Consider the following 17865-nt stretch of genomic DNA (forward strand, 5'->3'; position numbering starts at 1 on the left):
GCTTTCCTTGTCCCTTTCAAGTACTTTACATTCAGTCCTAAGATCACCGTATTGCCCAATTAAATGCTTCTTCACTGCAAACTGACCCTGATTTTTTAAAAGATTTTATTTATTTATTTGAGAGTGAGGCAGAGAGAGAGAGCACAAGTGGGGTGAGGGGCAGAGGGAGCCTGACGCAGGACTCAATCCTACCTGAGCTAAAGGCAGACGCTCAACCCACAGAGCTACCCAGGTGCCCCAATCACTGATTTTTTCCCCAAGTTGCATAAGTATGTGTCCAGAGCTTGACCTCAGAGAAGAATTTGGGGAATTAAACTCCATATGATCTTGTTTCTTACCCAAGTTGTCAAGGTCCCTTTGAGCACGATCTCACATGACCACTGTCCTCCAGTTACTGTGAAAGAAATCAGGCTGGTTTACAAGAAAAACTACATTTTCCTTATGAGGCAAGCTAATCACTGTTTTAGGAAGGGTACTCTGACTCTGAGGAAAAAATGTTTCCACTGGGAAAGACTTCCTCTCCTCTGACCCCTCAACCTCTCCCAGCAGAGCGTCAGGTCTGGGTTCTGGGAAAATGCATTACAACCAAACAATGTTAAGCAACGGAATCAGGTCGAATAAGGGTCTAGAGCTTTTGGAGTGTGCCTCCCAGGCTCGGGCGTCAGGAGCCCACCCCACAAAGCCACCATGCTCCTTCTGGAACCTGGGACTTGTGAGGTCTTCACAGTGGCTCCTGAACGCTGGTGTTTTGAAGGGGGCAGAGTGTTTTCTCCACTGGCAGGAGCGGACCCCATGCAAGAGCTCTCCCTGAGGACTTGACGGCCAAAGAGACAGAGATCTGTCCCTGGGGGTGAGAATTGCAGCCTCTCAGGACAGATGGAAATGAAGATGGGCGCCTGCCCTGGGATGGGGGTTGTGGGTTGCAGACAGCCAGAGGTCTCCCTCGTGCGGCCTCCATCCTCCCAAGCCATGTCCTTGAGGAGCGGACACTCCCAGATGGCAGTTTCCCGAACGTGGCTCTGGCATGCGGGAATCTCCCAAGGTCTCTGCCAGCCTGACGGTTGCGCCCAGTAGGAAGGGATTCAGGGGAAGGAATGCACGGGGCCAGAGCACCTGCTTTGAGCCAGGCATGGTTTCCCCCAGTTTACAAGGCCACAGATGCTCAGAGTGCTTTGGTCGCTCTGGATTTCAGCTACCAGAAACAGGAGAAGCTCCTTTTTTGTAAACCCCGAGATGTTCCAGTTCTTAAGTCAAAGTAGCCCCAGTTTCTCTTTTGGGGGGTCCCATGGAATGGGGGTTCTCTGGGAAGGCCAGACTGGGTCTCCCCAGACCCACAAGGGCTTTGCGTGTTACTTGGAGTGTGGTGGGCCTGGGTGATGGCGTGTCACACACCACCCCCCCACCAGCGCGCTCCCATTTCCAGGAACTAGGCCGCCTGTGACTTCCGAATCAGCAGGTCTTGCTGAGTAAAGAATCAGAGCCCGGGTGGGTTCCCACAGTCGAGGGGCAGCGTGCAGCCTCAGGGGCCATGACCATGGCCGCGCCAGGCTCCTAATACAGTATCCCTGCAGCAGTGACCCCGTGCACCCCGAGTTGTGTCATGCACCTGCCTGAGCCTTGCTGTCCACACCTCTTCCCCAGGCTGGGCTGCGTTTAGGTTGGGTCTGTATCTAGGGGTGATTTGCTGAGTCACAGACTTTGTCAAGGTCCAGTTCTAGTAGATTCTGCCCTTTTCCAGAGAGACTGTAGGCAATTCTCCTGCAAGGTTTTGGTTTATCCCTTACGGTTGGGATGATGCTGCCCATGGCCCCCTGCCACCTTAGAGGGGAATAGAGAGGATTTAGGGCCAAAAAGGACATCCTCCCTGCCTTCGAGAGGCCCACAGTTCCAACGTGCAGAGAGAGCTTCCCCGAGTAACCAAGCACAGGGAGTAGAGGTGGTCTGGGGTGCATGTTCGTGCAGCTTGGGAACCTGCCTCCCCCGTTTACGGGCTCTTAGGGCTTCATTTCCTCAACTGCAAAATGCGACTATTACGGTAGTTAGGTGAGCTGAATGATACGGAGTCACTCCCCCCGAGGAAGCCCTCCCTGACACTGCCTGTCACTTGCCCAGACCGAGAGCCCCCAGCAGCGAGAAGGCATCGACCGGAGTTGGGGGCAGGGAGGGGCACACAGCTGTCCCCTGCATCAGTAGGATGGAGACAGCGAAGGGCATTTGATCTCTGCAGTGCTGAGGGAAGGGCAGGGAGGCTAAGCGATTTCTGGGTGCCCGTGGACCAGGATTTCAAGGACCAGCCGCCGGTGGCCCGGTTCAAGGGGCTGGCAACCAACCCCAGGGCCTCGGCATTGCCCCAGCAGGTCCTTCGGCAAAGAGAACTCGGATAGCTTCTCAGGTTGTCCTAAGAACAGAATAGAGACAGAAAGTGGAATTGTGGTTGCCTAGGGCTGATGGAGATGCTCTGAAATTGTGGCTCCCGCTGACCGGAAATCACCAGATCCTACACTTGAGGCGGGGGAATTGTACAACTTGTGAATCCTATCTTCTTTTTATTCTATTTTATTTTATTTATTTATTTGACCGACAGAGATCACAAGTAGGCAGGGAGACAGGCAGAGAGAGAGGAGGAAACAGACTCCCCGCTGAGCAGACAGCCCGCCACCGCCGTGGGGCTCAATCCCAGGACCCTGAGATCACGACCTGAGCCAAAGGCAGAGGCTTTAACCCACTGAGCCACCCAGGCGCCCCATGAATCCTATCTTCTAAAGAGGTTTTAAAATTACAGCTGAGATGTATGGCCTCATAACGCTCCCCTATCCTCCCAAGCCTCCGTGCCAGTCCCTGCACCCTTGGGGACTGGAGACAGTAAGGGGTGGAGCCTCCAGAGCCCAGCACTGCATGGGGGGGGGGGGGCGTGCTCACAAGGGTGGAGAGAAGCTTCCAGAGCTGAAGGCCCGTGGGAGAACCGCGAGGCTGCGAAAGAGCAGCTTCTATGCCCAGGGGCTGTGGAGAAGTCGCCCTGCATCCATATTTTTCCAATTCAAAGAATGAATTTCATAGCTCAGTAGATGAGCTTACAGATGAGGCTTGTCTTTTTTTCTTGGTGTTCAGTACTTCCGTGTGCTTATATTCTTTTTTTAGGTCAGAAGTACATGAGGTCTGGGGGAATCAGTGAGGGTCTGACTCGATCTCAGCTCAGAGCTTGAGCTCAGGGTCGTGAGTTCGAGCCCCACACTGGACTCCGTGCTGGGTGTGGTGCTTACCTTAAAAAAAAGTACCCGATGTTGAGGGCCCGGTGGGAGAGCAGGTGGGGATTCAGGGTCTCCAGTGGGGGGTTGAGGCATGACCGAGGGTCTCAGTGGCTGACAGACACTCCTTGCTCTTGCAGGAATCATGTGGCTGGAGATTCTCCTCACCTCCGTGCTGGGCTTTGTCATCTACTGGTTTGTCTCCCGGGACAAGGAGGAAACGTTGCCTCTTGAAGATGGGTGGTGGGGGCCTGGGGCAAGGCCCGCAGCCACGGAGGACAGCAGCATCCGCCCTTTCAAGGTAGAGACCTCCGAGGAGGAGATCGAGGTAAGGTAGCTTCTGCAGGTGGGGCTGAGCCGGGGGAGGACAGCGAGGCCCCTGCTGGGGCTCCCCCGTGGCTGGGACGGGCCAGGGAGCAGGTTTCCCTCCATTCTCCTCCCACTGGGCGGGTGCCCAGAAAGACATGTCCAGGTTCCAGCCACGGCCAGGTGAGGGGGTGGTGACAACTGTCCCGGGCACGCGCATCCAAGGAAACGGAAAGCAGCTGCTTCCTCCTCCTTTGTACCCGGTGAAGCCCTGGGAGTGAGCTGGCAGGAGAAAGCCAGCGGTTCTCAGGTTCTCTTCGGGGCGCGGGCAGAGATGCTGAGTGACAAGCGAGGCCGCAGTGATGTCAGATGCTGTCAGGGTCAGCATTCATTATGCGCCTGCTGGGGGGCAGGGGCTCATGGTCCTGTGCAGTCCCTGCAGTGACCCTGTAGGCTGAGGACTGTCGTCCCTTCTACGGACACAGGAATTGGAGCTCGGACAAAGCAATGGGCTCCAGGTGACGGAGATGATAAGCAGGATTTGGGGTCGGGTCCGTCCAGCCCTGGAGCGTGCGCCCCTCCCCCACACACTGGAGTCTGGAGTGCCAGATGTGGTGGGCTGCTGGGCCAGGAGGGTGAGTGGGACCCAGGGTGGCCCTGCCCGTTCTTGCTCTCGTTCTGTGCATATTGGAGCACCTGCTATATGCCGGTATGGTGCTAGGCTTCCAGAGAAGGGATAAGTCCTGCCCGCTATTCGCTTGCAGTCCCATAATCTAGAGAAGAAGTGGGCACAGAGGAAAGGGAACTGAGGGTTTACTAAGGGTACATGCCGTACGAAGTGCCAATAAAAAGTAAGATTTCGGCGAAAAGCAGAAACTGGGCTGCACCCAAGAGAAAGCAGGCTGAGACTCCTTGGGGGGGACCACCAATGCCTTGCTGTTCAGGACAGAGGCAGGGCCCGAGGGTCACTCCTCTCGTGGGTTCTCAGACCCAGAGTCTAAGACATCTGATACCTGGGTGCTGGAGAGCTCAGGAGGACACTGACCGAGAAGGTAACGCTTGGGAGCCCCCTGAGCCGAGGCGGACGACATCCTAGCCCAATGCTCACCCAGCAGGCTTGCGCCTGCTCTCCTGGTCTGCGTCTTGATCCCAGCGGGGTTACAGCGTTTCCCAGTGCTGAGTCTCCGAGTCTGCAGACTGCAGCTGTGGGACAACTCTGTCCTGCTGCCTGCTGATCCAAATAGCTTTTATGTGTCTCCATATGGCTGAAAACCATCCAGAAAAGAATACTATCTCGAGACATGTGAAAATCACATGGCATGAGGGATTCCATGTCTGTAAATAAAGTTTTACCGAAACACGGCCGTGTCCGCTCGTCCGCGACTTGCCTGTGGCTTGGCTGCTTCCATGCTGCAAGGACAGAGTAGACCAGGGGCAGCTTCAAAAGCCTAAAATAGTTAGTGGCTGGCCTCTGACCAAAAAAGGTTTGCTGGTCCCTGCGTAAGCCTAGATAAATGAAAGATGCATATCGTTCGTATGGTTAAAAATAGGGAAGGGGCGCCTGGGTGGCTCAGTGGGTTAAAGCCTCTGCCTTCGGCTCAGGTCATGATCCCTGGGATCAAGCCCCGCATCAGGCTCTCTGCTCAGCAGGGAGCCTGTTTCCCTTCCTCTCTCTCTGGCTGCCTCTCTCCCTACCTGTGATCTCTGTCTGTCAAATAAATAAATAAAATCTTAAAAAAAAAAAAAAATAGGGAAGAGTGAAGTAAAAAAAAAAGTAAAAAAAAAAAAAATACTGAAGTCAAAGGTGAAGAACATAGGGACACCTGGAGGGCTCAGTCGGCTCAGTGGCCGACTCTTGGTTTCAGCTCGAGTCACAATCCGGGGGTCCTGGGATCGAGCCCTGCACCCGGCTCCGCACTCGGTGGGGAGTCTGGAGTTTCTCTCTCCCTCTGCCCCTCACCGCCTTATCAACTCAGGCACTCTCTTGCTCTCTCTTTCTCTAATAAATTAATTGTTTAACAAGTGAACAACATAGGCTTTGGGAACAGCCACTGTTGTGGGAAACAAGGAGATTTCTCCTGGGGTCAACCTGACTGGCCGGAACGCACATGTGCAGACCGGCAACCTCCCGTCCTCCAGTGGGATGGGACGCAGCTTTGCCTCGACCACTCACGCTGTCTCGTGGCGGCAGGCTGCGCTCTGTCTTCTGGAAACAAACCTGCTTTGTGCTCTGCCCCCAACCCCTGTCTCTCCCGGCTCCTGTGTTTTGCTCCAGGACTTACACCAGAGGATCGACAGGGTCCGTTTGACCCCACCTTTGGACGACGCGCGTTTCCACTTCGGCTTCAACTCCACATACCTGAGGAAAGTCCTTTCCTACTGGCGGAATGACTTTGACTGGAGGAAGCAGGTGGAGATTCTCAACAGGTACCCCCACTTCAAGACTAGGATTGAAGGTACGTTTGCACGCCAGCAGCCAGGGAGGGCGGTCTGTCGTGGGAGCAGTCTTCGTCGGCGCGAGACGTGATGCAGACCCCACTTAGAACCCAAATGCCGGTCCTCCAGTGGATTTGTAGGGTCACCTTTCTGCTGGGTACAAAGACACTGAATCCCCACCAATCTAGTGAGCATTCGAGCAAGACAGGAAAACACATAAATCATTTCAAAGCCAAAGGAACACAGAATCTGGATGGAACAGCCGTGGAGAGGAGGGAGCGAAGGCCAGGGGTTGCCGTGGCCGCAGGCAGCTTAGCCCCTCTCGGGGTCTCGGAGTCCGGGCTGCTGTGTCCATCAGGCGAGGTCCTGTGGAAGATCGCCCTTCCTGTCTCTGGCCCTCCGCCTCATGTCTCCCCTGGATGGCAGGTTGTCCCACAGCTTCTCCTGGAGGGAAGGCGCCTCTCAGATAGTCTTGCCAAGGTCACCTCAAGATCACTTGGGCTGAGGGAACTGTTGCCTCGGTGGAAAAGGTTTTTTCCCCACTTTGATGGAGAAATCGTTGAGACCCATTGCGGTGCGAGGTTGAGGCGTGCAGCGTGATGGTTTGGCTGACGTCTGCTGTGAAGTGATCAGCACGGGAGGCTCTGCTAACATCCCGTTGCTCCTACAGATACGACACAAAGACACAAAGCCCTTGTCTCCATGTGGCGAGAACTCGGGATTTTACCGTCCCTCCAGTCCCACAGCAGGGTCGGCTGCGAGACACCCCCCGGTGCTTCCTTCCCTTGCACATGGGGTTTGGACCCTCTGACCCCCTCCTCCAGCTCTCTCACTCCCCTATAACCACACGTCTGACCTCTTTTCCTGAGTTTGTTTGTTGTTTTTGTTTGAGATCCCACATATCAGTGAGATCCTGCAGTTTGGTCTGCAGAGGACGGAGATTCTCCGTCTGGTTTATCTCACTTAGCGAGATGACAGCATCATGTTGTCACGAGTGGTAGGGTTTCCTCGGTTTTTATGGCTGAATACTATTCCATTGTGCACACATGCACCACGATGTCTCTATCCATCCCTCCATCTGTAGACATGTCTTGGCTACTGTAAATAATGCTGCAATGAACTTGGGGAACGGATATCTCTTTGAATTAATGTTTTCATTTTCCCCAGAATGGGATTGCTGGACCATATGGTCGTTGTGTGTTTCATTTTTTGAGGATCCTCCATACTGTAAATGGCTGCACCTATTTACAATCCCAGCAGCAGAGCACGAGGGTTCCTTTTCCTCCACATCCTTGACAACATCTCTCGTCTGTGTCTTTTGATCGTGGCCATTCTGACGGGTGGGAGGTAACATCTCAGTGTGGTTTTTGATTGGCATTTCCCTGAGCATGAGAATGTGCCTGTTGGCTGTCCGGGTGTCTTCTTTGGAGAAGCGTCTGTTCAGGTCCTTTGCCCATGTTTTAATTGGGTGGTTTTTCCGCTACTGAGCTGGATGAGTTCTCTCTGTATTTTGGAGATTAACCCGTTATCAAACGCATGGTTTGCAGGTGTTTTCTCCCATTCCACAGGTTGTCTTTTCACTCTGCGGATGGTTTCCTTTGCTCTGCAGAAGTTTGTCCGACGTGTTTATTTTTTGCTTCAGTTGCTTGAACTTTAGGTGTCACATCCGAGAAACCATCACCAGGACCCACGTCGGGGGAGTTTTGTGTCTGTGTTTCCTTCCAGGAATTCCGTGGGTTCAGGTCTTACATTTAAGTCTTTGATCCATGTCGGGTTAATTTTTGTGCGTGGTGTGAGGTAGGGGTCCAGCTCCATTGTTTCCCATGTGAATATCCAGTTATCAAGAGACCATCTTCTGGGGTGCCTGGGTGGCTCAGTGGGTTAAAGCCTCTGCCTTTGGCTCAGGTCATGATCCCAGGGTCCTGGGATCGAGCCCCGCATCGGGCTCTCTGCTCCACGGGGAGCCTGCTTCCTCCTCTCTCTCTCTGCCTGCCTCTCTGCCTACTTGTGATCTCTGTCTGTCAAATAAATAAATAGAATCTTTGAAAAAAAAAAAAAAAGATCCCATCTTCTCTCCCGTTCAGTATCCTTGTCAAAGACTAGTTGACTGCACATCCCTGGGTTTATTTCCAGGCTCTCAGTTCTGTTCCACTGGTCTGTTTGTCTGTTGGGAAAGCATGTCTTAACTCCAGAAAGATTTAGAATCAAACAGAAACGTTGGGGCCTCTGGGCTGGCTTGGTCGGTGAAGTGTGTGACTCTTGATCACGGGATTGTGGGTTTGAGCTGCACACTGAGTGTAGAGATGACTTAAGAATAAAGTCTTTAAAAATAATAATAAAATTTCAACGGTATGGAGAAAATAGTATTTCTAAGTTGAACTCCAAGGCTTAATAGAGAGCTAGGTCTTGTAACTTTATTTTGTAACATTAATAAGGTGAGGACTAATTTTAAATATAAATTGGTTGTTGCTGTGCCCCTTAGGGGACACTGATGTCTTCATCACGAGCCTCATAAGAGGACCTAAGCCATTTCCTCCCTGCTGAAGTACATACAGGTCCTCGTATGTGATTTCAGAGGTTCCCTTTCACACCGCTGCTGCCAGAGGGCCTGGCTTCCTCACAGTGACTGGGATCACTGTGCAGCCCCAGCTCTTCCCCAGTCCTCTAGCTGGTGCTGACAGGCAGGCGTCTCCTGGACCCAGGCATTCTGCTGGACCTGGGGCCCCACAGCCAGGGAACGGGCTTCCTGCCTTCTCTCAGGGGTGATGCCTACGACCCCAGCACAGGGTGAGGATTTCTGTGAGGGAGGAGGCTCTGGGAGCTTCGTGAGCCCAACATACCGCCTGGAAGTATGACAGAAGGCTTCCTGGAGGAGGTGGTGGCATGTAAGCTGAGACTGAAAGGGTGAATAGGAATTTGCCACTTATGTGGGGAAGGTGGTCCAGGAGGAGGGAACAGCATGTTCAAAAACCCAGAGGCGAGTGTCACTAAAGGGCTGTTCCCTTCCTGGCAGCTGCAGGCTTGAGAAAGTCTTACCCCCTGGACATCATGGCACAGAACAGTGCAAGCACTCCACAGGGGCTAACTTCTGGCATCGAGTTATCCTGGGCCGCAGCCCACCGTGACTGAACCCGTGTGCGGGTCAGCCACTTCTCCTGGCTGGCGGCCTGACCCTGGCCCAGCGAGCCTTCGTGCTTCTCTTTCCCTGGGTCCCCAGCCTGCGTGGTCCAAGAAGGTCTCCCTCCTCCCTCCTCCCTCTGTCTGCTGCCATCCTCATTCATCCCACAAGCTGACTCCTCTCTGGGGTCCTCTCTGCCCCTACCCCGTGTTCCGGGCTTTGCATTTGCCTACCTGTCCTGTGAGGAGGCCTGGGCCTCTCTCCAGAGATCGGTCTCTAGCTCCAGAGACTGGGGGTGAGCAGGCGGGGCCTCCGGAGGGCTCAGGGCAGCCCGTGCCCCCCCCCCAAGAGGATAGCATTAGTGAGTCACTGGGAGGCCGAGGTTCAGGGCCCCTCAGCACTAGCTCAGCACTTTACCCTTCATTTCCAGCCCCTGTCCTGGCTCGGGTCCTGGTCCCTGACCCCCTCCACTCATGTCCGCTTCGCCACCCAGCAGGAGCCCACATCCTGGGCCTGGAGCACCCCACAGCACCACAGACAAGTGGGGAAACCTGGGGGGCAAGGGGGCTTGCTTCCTCCGCCAAGGAAAGCCCCCTGTAGGGCAAATTAGGAAGTATGGGTTTTGAACATTTTTCTTCATTTTTAAAATTCAAATATTATATATATATATTTATTTATTTATTTATTTTTAAAGATTTTATTTATTATTTGACAGAGGGAGACACAGCAAAAGAGGGAACACAAGCAGGGGGAGAGGGAGAGGGAGAAGCAGGCCTCCCACCAAGCAGGGAGCCCAACGCAGGGCCCAACCCAGGACCCCAGGATCTGAGCCGAAGGCAGACGCCTAACGACTGAACCCTAATTTAGGCGCCCCTAAAATTCAAATATTTAAAATTCGAACAGTATACAAGGACACAGTGAATAGGCAGCCTCGGTCTCGCCCCTTCTCCCTCGGCTGTTCCCGCCCTGGACAGCTTCCGCTTCCCTCGCACGCGTGCTCACGAGCACATCTCAGGTTCAGGGGGCACCCGTGCACGCCAGCACACGTGTGTATGCATGGGGCTGCCCAGCTGCGCGCGCAGACGAGTTAGACATCCTCTCACATCGTGCAATGTGTTCCGGAGGAGGAACGGTTACCTTCCAGAATGAACGCTAGAGCAGGCAACCTGGAGGGACACAGACAAAAAGGCTCGGAAGCAGAATGTATATAGGGTTCTGGTTTTGCTCAAAGAAAGTTAGGATCTGTATTTCTTAAAAAGTCTGAGCTGGGGGCGCCTGGGTGGTACTCTCAGTTGAGCTTCTGACTCTTGGTTTCCGTTCAGGTCGTGATTTCTCGGGGTCGTGAGATCAAGCCCCGAGTCAGGATCCACGCTCGGCCCGGAGCCTGCTGGGGATTCTCTCTCCCTCTGCCCCTCCCTCTGCTCACTCATGGCTCTCTGTCTCGCTCAGATAAATAAATCTTAAAAAAAAAACAGTCCGAACTGCTACAGTCCAGAGAGTCTAAGGAGACATGACAGCTGACCATAACGTGGGGTCCTGGATGGGATCCTGGAATAGGAAAAGGACGTTAGGTAAAAACTCAGGACATTGGAGCCATAGTCCATTGTCTGTGGACACCAGCGTTATCCAGCCTTTAGAAAAGACTGAATAGAAAAGCCTTTTAGAAAAGCCCTGCCCTAGATGACCACATGGGTGAACCTCACGGACATTCTGTTGAGTGATATAATTCAGTCCTACGAGGACACATACTGCACGATCCCGCAGATGGGGGAATCCCCAACTGTGGCGCTCCTAAAGGCAGAGAAGAGGATGGGGGACCGGGAGGCAGGGAGGTGGGGAGACGCTCGGTAATGGGCATAGAGTCTCAGTTATGCCAGAGTAAGTTCTGACACCCGCGGGTGCATCATGCATCGTGCTCGCAGTTGGCAGTGCCGGATCGCATGCGAACCAATCTGTGAGGAGGGATTAAATGTTCTTCCTGCCAGAAAATTTTAAAAATAAAGATGTTTCTAAAACTAAGGAAATCTGAATAAATGATGGATTTTAGTGGAGTTACGAACGTATTAGTACTGGTTCGTTCATTGTAACAAATGTACCAGACTAACGTAAGCTGTCAATGACCAGGAAACTGGGTGTGGGTTCGTGGGAACTTCCTGTACGGCCTCAGTGTTTTTCTATAAATGTGAAATTGTTCCATAAGGGCGCCTGGCTGTCTCTGTGGAGCCTGCCAGGTTCTTTTTTTCTTTCTTTTTTTTTTAAAGTCAGCTCCATCCTGAGATCAAGACCTGAGCTGAAACCAAGAGTTGGCCGCTTAACCGACTGAGCCACCCAGGCAGCCCGAACATGCTTATCTTGACCTTGGGGTCGTGAATTTGAGCCCTACCCTTAAAAAAAAAAATTGTTCCAAAATAACAAATTTACTTTTAAAAATGTGGAAAGACAACATAATGTTCTCTTCAGTTAGTGGTATTATGTGTGATTTTCCCCCTCTTGATTTATACGGATTTTCCATTTCTTACGGTAAACGTGTATTGTTTGTGTAATGAATTAGCAGTGGCCCAAACGAGAGCTGGTCGTGGAGAGCTGGTCGCGGTGCGGGGTGCCACAGGGGACAGCCGCACAGGCTGTGTTTGCCTTGAACGCCCAGGTCCTCTCCGGGTCACTTGCCTGGGAAGGGACTGCCCTCGGAGGGACTCTGGGGGGGCCTGGAACCCATTCACACACCCTTGGCCTGGATGTGTTCCTAATGCCCAGCACGCCACTCGACCTTAAAAAAATGTCTCCACTTAAAAGAAGCTATGCTTTGAATTTATATCCCTTTTAGAAGTATTAGGAAGTTCAGAAAACACAAAAAAAGAAAATAATTGGGGGTGCCTGGGTGGGTCAGGCGTTAAGCGGCTGCCTTCGGCTCAGGTCATGATCTCGGGGTCCTGGGATCGAGCCCCCTGTCGGGCTCCCTGCTCAGTGAGGGTCTGGTTCTCTCTCTGCCCCTACCACCCACCTCTCGTGCTCACCCACGCTCTCCATTGCTCAGAGGAAACTACTTCTTAGGTGTTTGTAGTCTGTCCTTCCAGACTTTAAAATGTATATACATGTGAGTTCATATACACACAGTATACGTATACACAGACATACGACTGCTTACAAAAATGAGATATTTGACTTGGTGATTTGCTTTTACCAATTGGCAGTGAGTTGTTTTATATGTTAAATAAAAACATATTTACATTGTCATCTTAAACAAGTGTATCATATTCCAGTGTAAACCTATCATCTGTTTCAGCCTCTAGTGCTGGATAGACAGGGTTTTTTCCTCCCAATCTCTTTTTAAGATTTTATTTATTTGTCAGAGAAATAGAGAGAGAGAGAGCACAAGCAGGGGGAGAGGCAGGCAGAGGGAGAAGCAGGTTCCCCGCAGAGCACGGAGCCTGATGAGGGGCTCGATCCCAGGACCCTGAGATCATGACCTGAGCTGAAGGCAGACACTTAAGAACTGAGCCGCCAGGTGCCCCTCAATCTTTTTTTTTTCCCCAAGGTTTTCTATTTAAGTGATCTTCACACCCAACACGGGGCTCGAACTTACAACCCTGAGATCAGGAGAGGCATCCGCTCTACCAACTGAGCCAGCCAGGCGCCCCTCCCCCAGTCTTCACAGTATTAGTCAGCCTTGGCAAGTGCACGGCCCGCCAGCCCCAGGCAGGGCTCATGCTCCCATGTGTAAGGGCCGTGGTCCCTGTCTGTACCTTGCAGGGCGCCCCTGTGGCTGGAGCACCGGGTAGACACGCAGCCAGTGTGGGTGGCCACTGTGCTCAGTACCGTGGGGCGCTGCCTGAGCTCTGGGAAGGGGGGGTGCAGCGCACAAACGGGGGGCCATGGCTGCAGCCTCCCCCCATGGTGGGGCCTCCCCCATCCCCGTGGGCTGACTATGCTCTGTCTCCCAGGACTGGACATCCACTTCATCCACGTGAAGCCCCCCCAGCCACCACCTGGCTGCAACCCAAAGCCCTTGCTGATGGTGCATGGCTGGCCCGGCTCCTTCTACGAGTTTTATAAGATCATCCCGTTCCTGACTGACCCCAGGAGCCACGGCCTGAGCGAGGAGCATGTGTTTGAAGTCATCTGCCCTTCCATTCCTGGCTACGGCTTCTCGGAGGCATCCTCCAAAAAGGGTAGGTACGGAGTGCTGCTGGGGCCTCTGGGGGTCAGGTCTTCCCACAGGCAGGGAGCCAGCAGGGGCAGCTCCCTTTGGAGCCTGGGGGCAGGGGCCAGATGGCTAGTGCTCCTTCTCGGGCTCTCCTGGGGGTGGGGGGTGAGCAGAGCAGCCTATCCTCAGTGGCCAGCACTGGCCTCGGGGCCTGCAGTCCTGTGCTCTCAGGGGCTCCCCGCACCGGTTCAGGGCCACCTTTGTGCACCTTGCTGTTCCAGGCCAGCCCTTCCACAGCACAGGCCCCCAGAACCTCGTGGTGCCAGCCTGAGCCCACTGCCCCTTGCTGCGTGGCTGTCCATTCACCGACCCTCTCTCCCACCAGAGGCTGGGCACACTGACTGCTGGGCAGTGGCCAGGCCGCCATGGGGCACCAGTGCTCTTTCTCCCCTTCTGTGAACTGCTGTTACCCCAGCCTGGGGCAAGGGTTGTGGGGGAGATGAGGAATTTCTGGGAGCCCAGGGAGTGACCCCTCTGTGACTCTGTTCTCTCCCCTCCAAACCAGGCTTGAACTCTGTGGCCACGGCCAGGATCTTTTACAAGCTGATGCTGCGGCTGGGCTTCCGGGACTTCTACATTCAGGGTGGGGACTGGGGGTCCCTAATCTGCACCAACATGGCTCAGATGGTGCCCAGGTGAGAGTCCCTGTCATGTGGGGGAGGTTGCCATCTGGCCATAGGATCCACCTGGACACACCGTCTGAGCCTTGGTGCGTGCTCGCCAGGGGTCACCAAGGCATGCTGTCTATGAACCTGGGGGAGGGAAGCAAGGGCCCCCGTCACCCTGCTGAGCCTGGGGCACCTTGATGTGGATTCTCTCCTGGGAGTCACAGGGGCGTTGGGGACTCTGGGCCAGGTGCCCCGGCAGAGGGGGCCAGGTAGAGGAAGGGAAAGTCAAGCAGTGAACCTTTCTGGAGGACCAAGTCCTGGAGGAGACCAGAACGTTCTAGAAACGTCTTTTCCTCCCCATCACGAGGCCACCCCAGAGGGACTGGTTCCAAGAGGGCTGGCACCATGGCCAGAGGGCTCGTCTCCCCTCCCCCAGCCCTGTACCAGCCTCACCCGGACCCTCTCTCTGCCCTCAGCCACGTGAAAGGCCTGCACTTGAACATGGCTTTCATTGTAAATCCCGGCATCCTGACCCTTCTTCTGGGACGGCGTTTCCCGTGGCTTTTCGGCTACACGCAGAGGGATATGGAGCTGCTGTTCCCCTTCAGGGAGAAGGTTTTCTACAGCTTGCTGAGGGAGAGCGGTTACATGCATATCCAGTGTACCAAGCCCGACACCGTGGGTGAGTGCGTGCTTCCGGCCAGGGGGCCTCACCCAACCCCGCGACGCTGCTCGGGATGGGCAGAATCCTTCTGAGAGGGACCCGAGCTCGTTCTCGGGCTGCAGTGCTGGGCAGAGGTCAGGCGAGGCAGACACCTGCTGGAGAGGACTCGGTGGGCCCCAGGGGCCTGGACCCCTGAGCCCTGCACCCTGAGGCTGAGTTGAGCAGGGAGCCCTGCAGCCTGGCAGTCCCAGGACTCTGGGGGTTGAAAGGGGTCAGTATGCATTTGGAACTGTGCCCCTAATTTGGACTTTGAGGCTGTTTCTTACTTTTTAAAAATCAGAGCGTATAAACTAAACTCCCCCTTTTTTTTTTCAGTTTTTTTTTATTTAAGTAGTCTCTGTACTCAACGTAGGTCTGAAACTCACGACCCTCAGAACAAGAGTTGCATGTTCTTTGGACCGAGCCAGCCAGGTGCCCCAAAACCCCATCTGGGTCTCCCCAAATGTGGGAAGCCGCCCGTGCCATGGAGAGACCCAGGAGCAGTGGGGACAGCATTACCCCTTTTTCTCAGATGAGCGTTCCAAGGCGGAGGGTCGAGTAGATGGGGGTGCATGAGCGCCCCAGGAGCAAGGGCAGAGCTATGCCCCGACACAGGGCCCTGACAGCTAGCTGGTCCCAGGCCCGAGTCAGTCCCTCCCTTGCTTCTCCCCACCCCAGGCTGCGCTCTGAACGACTCCCCCGTGGGCCTTGCTGCCTATATCCTGGAGAAGTTTTCTACCTGGACCAACCCGGAGTTCCGAGACCTGGAGGATGGAGGCCTGGAGAGGTGGGACCCTGCCGTCTAGCCGCCAGCCAGCATGTCCTACCTGCGGCTGGGTGCCCCTCGGACCCTCGCCCTGGTGAACACGGCCCCAGTTCCTCTGGATGAGGGAGCAGAGGCACAGAGAGGCCTAGTGACTCTCTCCAAGCCTCACAGTAGAGGGGTCAGGAACGGGATACAGGGCTGGAGAATGTTGACGGTCCATTTGCTAAACAGTCCCCTCCTGGGATCAGTGGGTCCAGAGGGCAGCAAGCCCCCTTTATTGCCAAGAGGTGGGAGCAGCCAAGAGGTGGGAGCAGCCAGGGACCCCCTCCCTCCAGAGCCCATGAGAGCCCAGCATGGCCACCTGACCATGTGCCCTGGGGAAGCCAGGCCTGGAGGAACTGCAGGGAGCCTAGGAGTACGTGACTTCCAGGCCTCTGGCCTAACTCAGGCTCCATCAAGGTCAGCCCTGACCCAGCTTTTCCAGCACCCATCCCCCTCTTCGTTGCTTTGGGGGCGCACAGAGCACCAGACACAGTGCTGGGGTGGGAGTGGGGTGAGCTGGGGCTGGCTGCCACCTAGGACGCGGGCATCATGTCTAGGCAGTGCTCTAGCCCCAGCACCTAGAAGGAAGCTTGAGCTCAACAAACACGCACTGGATGAATGAGCCCTGGCTGTGCGAGTCCGGAGAAAGGGGCAGGGAGGGGAAATGATATGGAGAATCTCTTTGATCGGGACCTTAAAGGGCGAGTGGGAGTTTGCCGGTGAAAAGGATGGAGGAGAGTTTAGGCAGAGAGAAAAGCAGAAGCAAAGGTGGGAGGGATAGGAACACGAGGTGCTCTTGGAAAGACTGACTTTGCTGAGGATGGGGGCAGGTATGAAGGGACCACACCATGAGCCCAAGCAGGAGCCCTCACGGTGGGATCCATTCCCTGCCCCATGCTGGGCAGAGCCTGGCGGCGCAGGGGTTCTACCAGCAGGTCCTTGGCGAGGAATGGCAGGGACAGCCAAGGCTCGGTGGGGATGGGGGGGAGGGGTGGGGGAGCAGGGACAGCCAGGGCTTGGTGGGGATGGGAGGAGGCAGCAGAGGGAGTAGTTTCTAGCTCCCCATCAGGCTGCAGGGATGCCCTTCATCAAGCAGGAACTAGGGAATGAGGAGGGGAGCCTCGGAGTGTCTGCGCCCATTTGGATGGTGGAAGTGTGCGCGTGGATTTGGATACAAACACACGTGAGCGTGCGTGTGTGGGAGCACTTGCATCTGTGAGCATGTGTGTCCACGAGGGGCTCGACAGAGATGTGGGCTGCTTCTGGTGTGGACATGCTGAGTGGGAGGTGCCTGCTTGGTTAAGGACTGAGATGGGCGATCCGGAGCCCCAGGGAGGGATCGAGGGGAGGAAATTACTTTCTCTGTGCTCCCGGGGGAATGAGCAGGCTGGTCGAGCAACACCCAGTGGGGTGAGGAGGACAGAGTCTGGTGGGAAGCCCCTACCTGGACAGGGGTTGGCAAGTGTGGGTTGGCAGTTGCAGGGATGCAGAGAGGGGGGCAGAGGCGAGACAGGAAGGCAGGCCTGGGCAGTATGGACCCCAGGCTGTGGGCAGGGGAGGGAGAGTGGCTGTGAGGAGGCCAGTGAAGGGATGAGCACCTGGCAAGGGAGGCGGGAGCTCTCCGAAGCCCCCAGATCTGGAATCAAGCAGGGAAGACATGAGGGGAGCTACTCCACAGAGCTGTTGTCCCCGGGGTTTGCGGACCATCAGGTGGGTCTGGGTGCCAGAAGGCACCGGGCTGATGGCATTGAAGGGGTATCATGGCAGTGGGGGGGGCATGGTGTGAAGCTAGTGGGTCTGGGCGCATCAGGGGGCTCTTCTGGGAGGGAAGGCTGGAGGCTGGGAGGGACGGAAGATGAGTAGGGGGAGGGCATTGGGGGGCAGAGGTGGTGGGCACCAGCACCTGGACAGGGGAGGCCATGGAGTGCTCCTGGGGGCCTCTGGGGTAGCATGAGGGGACCCAGCAAGAGCAGGACAGAGCCCGGGTGGCATGTGGGGTTTCAGGTTTCCACGTGCCCCCACAGTAAGAAGCAGATGGCTCTTTCCTCTGCACGCATGGAGCCCTGCAGCCTGGGTGGGGTCCCATGCCAGGCGGGGAGGGCCAAGCCTGCCTGGCCTCAGGGATAATATGCACCTGCCTGAGGTGTCTGAGCAGGAGGCCAGGTGGGTGGGGGTCCCCAGGGCTCACAGTCTGAAGGCCGTGCCAGACTCTGAGGGGCCTCCCGGGGCTACTCCTGCAGGAAGTTCTCCCTGGACGACCTGCTAACCAATGTTATGCTCTACTGGACAACGGGCACCATCGCCTCCTCCCAGCGCTTCTACAAGGAGAACCTGGGCCAGGGCTTCATGGCCAACAAGCACGACCGGTGAGTGTGGCTGAGCCCGCAGCAGATGCCCGCTTACGGGCCTCCAGGACTGGGAGCAGCCAGACCACTGG

The 17865-nt window shown here is 55.3% G+C and overlaps 1 protein-coding gene across 4 annotated transcripts in view; it reads left to right on the forward strand.

Moving 5' to 3' along the window:
• EPHX1 (epoxide hydrolase 1) overlaps nucleotides 1-17865 on the forward strand; it is a 34243-nt gene that overhangs the window by 15709 nt on the left and 669 nt on the right. For all 4 annotated transcript variants that reach the window (XM_045983276.1, XM_045983274.1, XM_045983273.1 and 1 more), the window contains exons 2-8: nucleotides 3386-3573; nucleotides 5827-6007; nucleotides 13047-13274; nucleotides 13815-13944; nucleotides 14394-14599; nucleotides 15299-15407; nucleotides 17669-17794. In XM_045983276.1, the coding sequence (XP_045839232.1) occupies nucleotides 3391-3573; nucleotides 5827-6007; nucleotides 13047-13274; nucleotides 13815-13944; nucleotides 14394-14599; nucleotides 15299-15407; nucleotides 17669-17794 (1163 nt within the window). In that variant the 5' untranslated portion in view covers nucleotides 3386-3390. The remainder of the gene's footprint in view (nucleotides 1-3385; nucleotides 3574-5826; nucleotides 6008-13046; nucleotides 13275-13814; nucleotides 13945-14393; nucleotides 14600-15298; nucleotides 15408-17668; nucleotides 17795-17865) is intronic.

The sequence above is a fragment of the Meles meles genome, chromosome 17, assembly GCF_922984935.1.
Source record: "Meles meles chromosome 17, mMelMel3.1 paternal haplotype, whole genome shotgun sequence".
Taxonomy (NCBI): Eukaryota; Metazoa; Chordata; class Mammalia; order Carnivora; family Mustelidae; genus Meles; species Meles meles.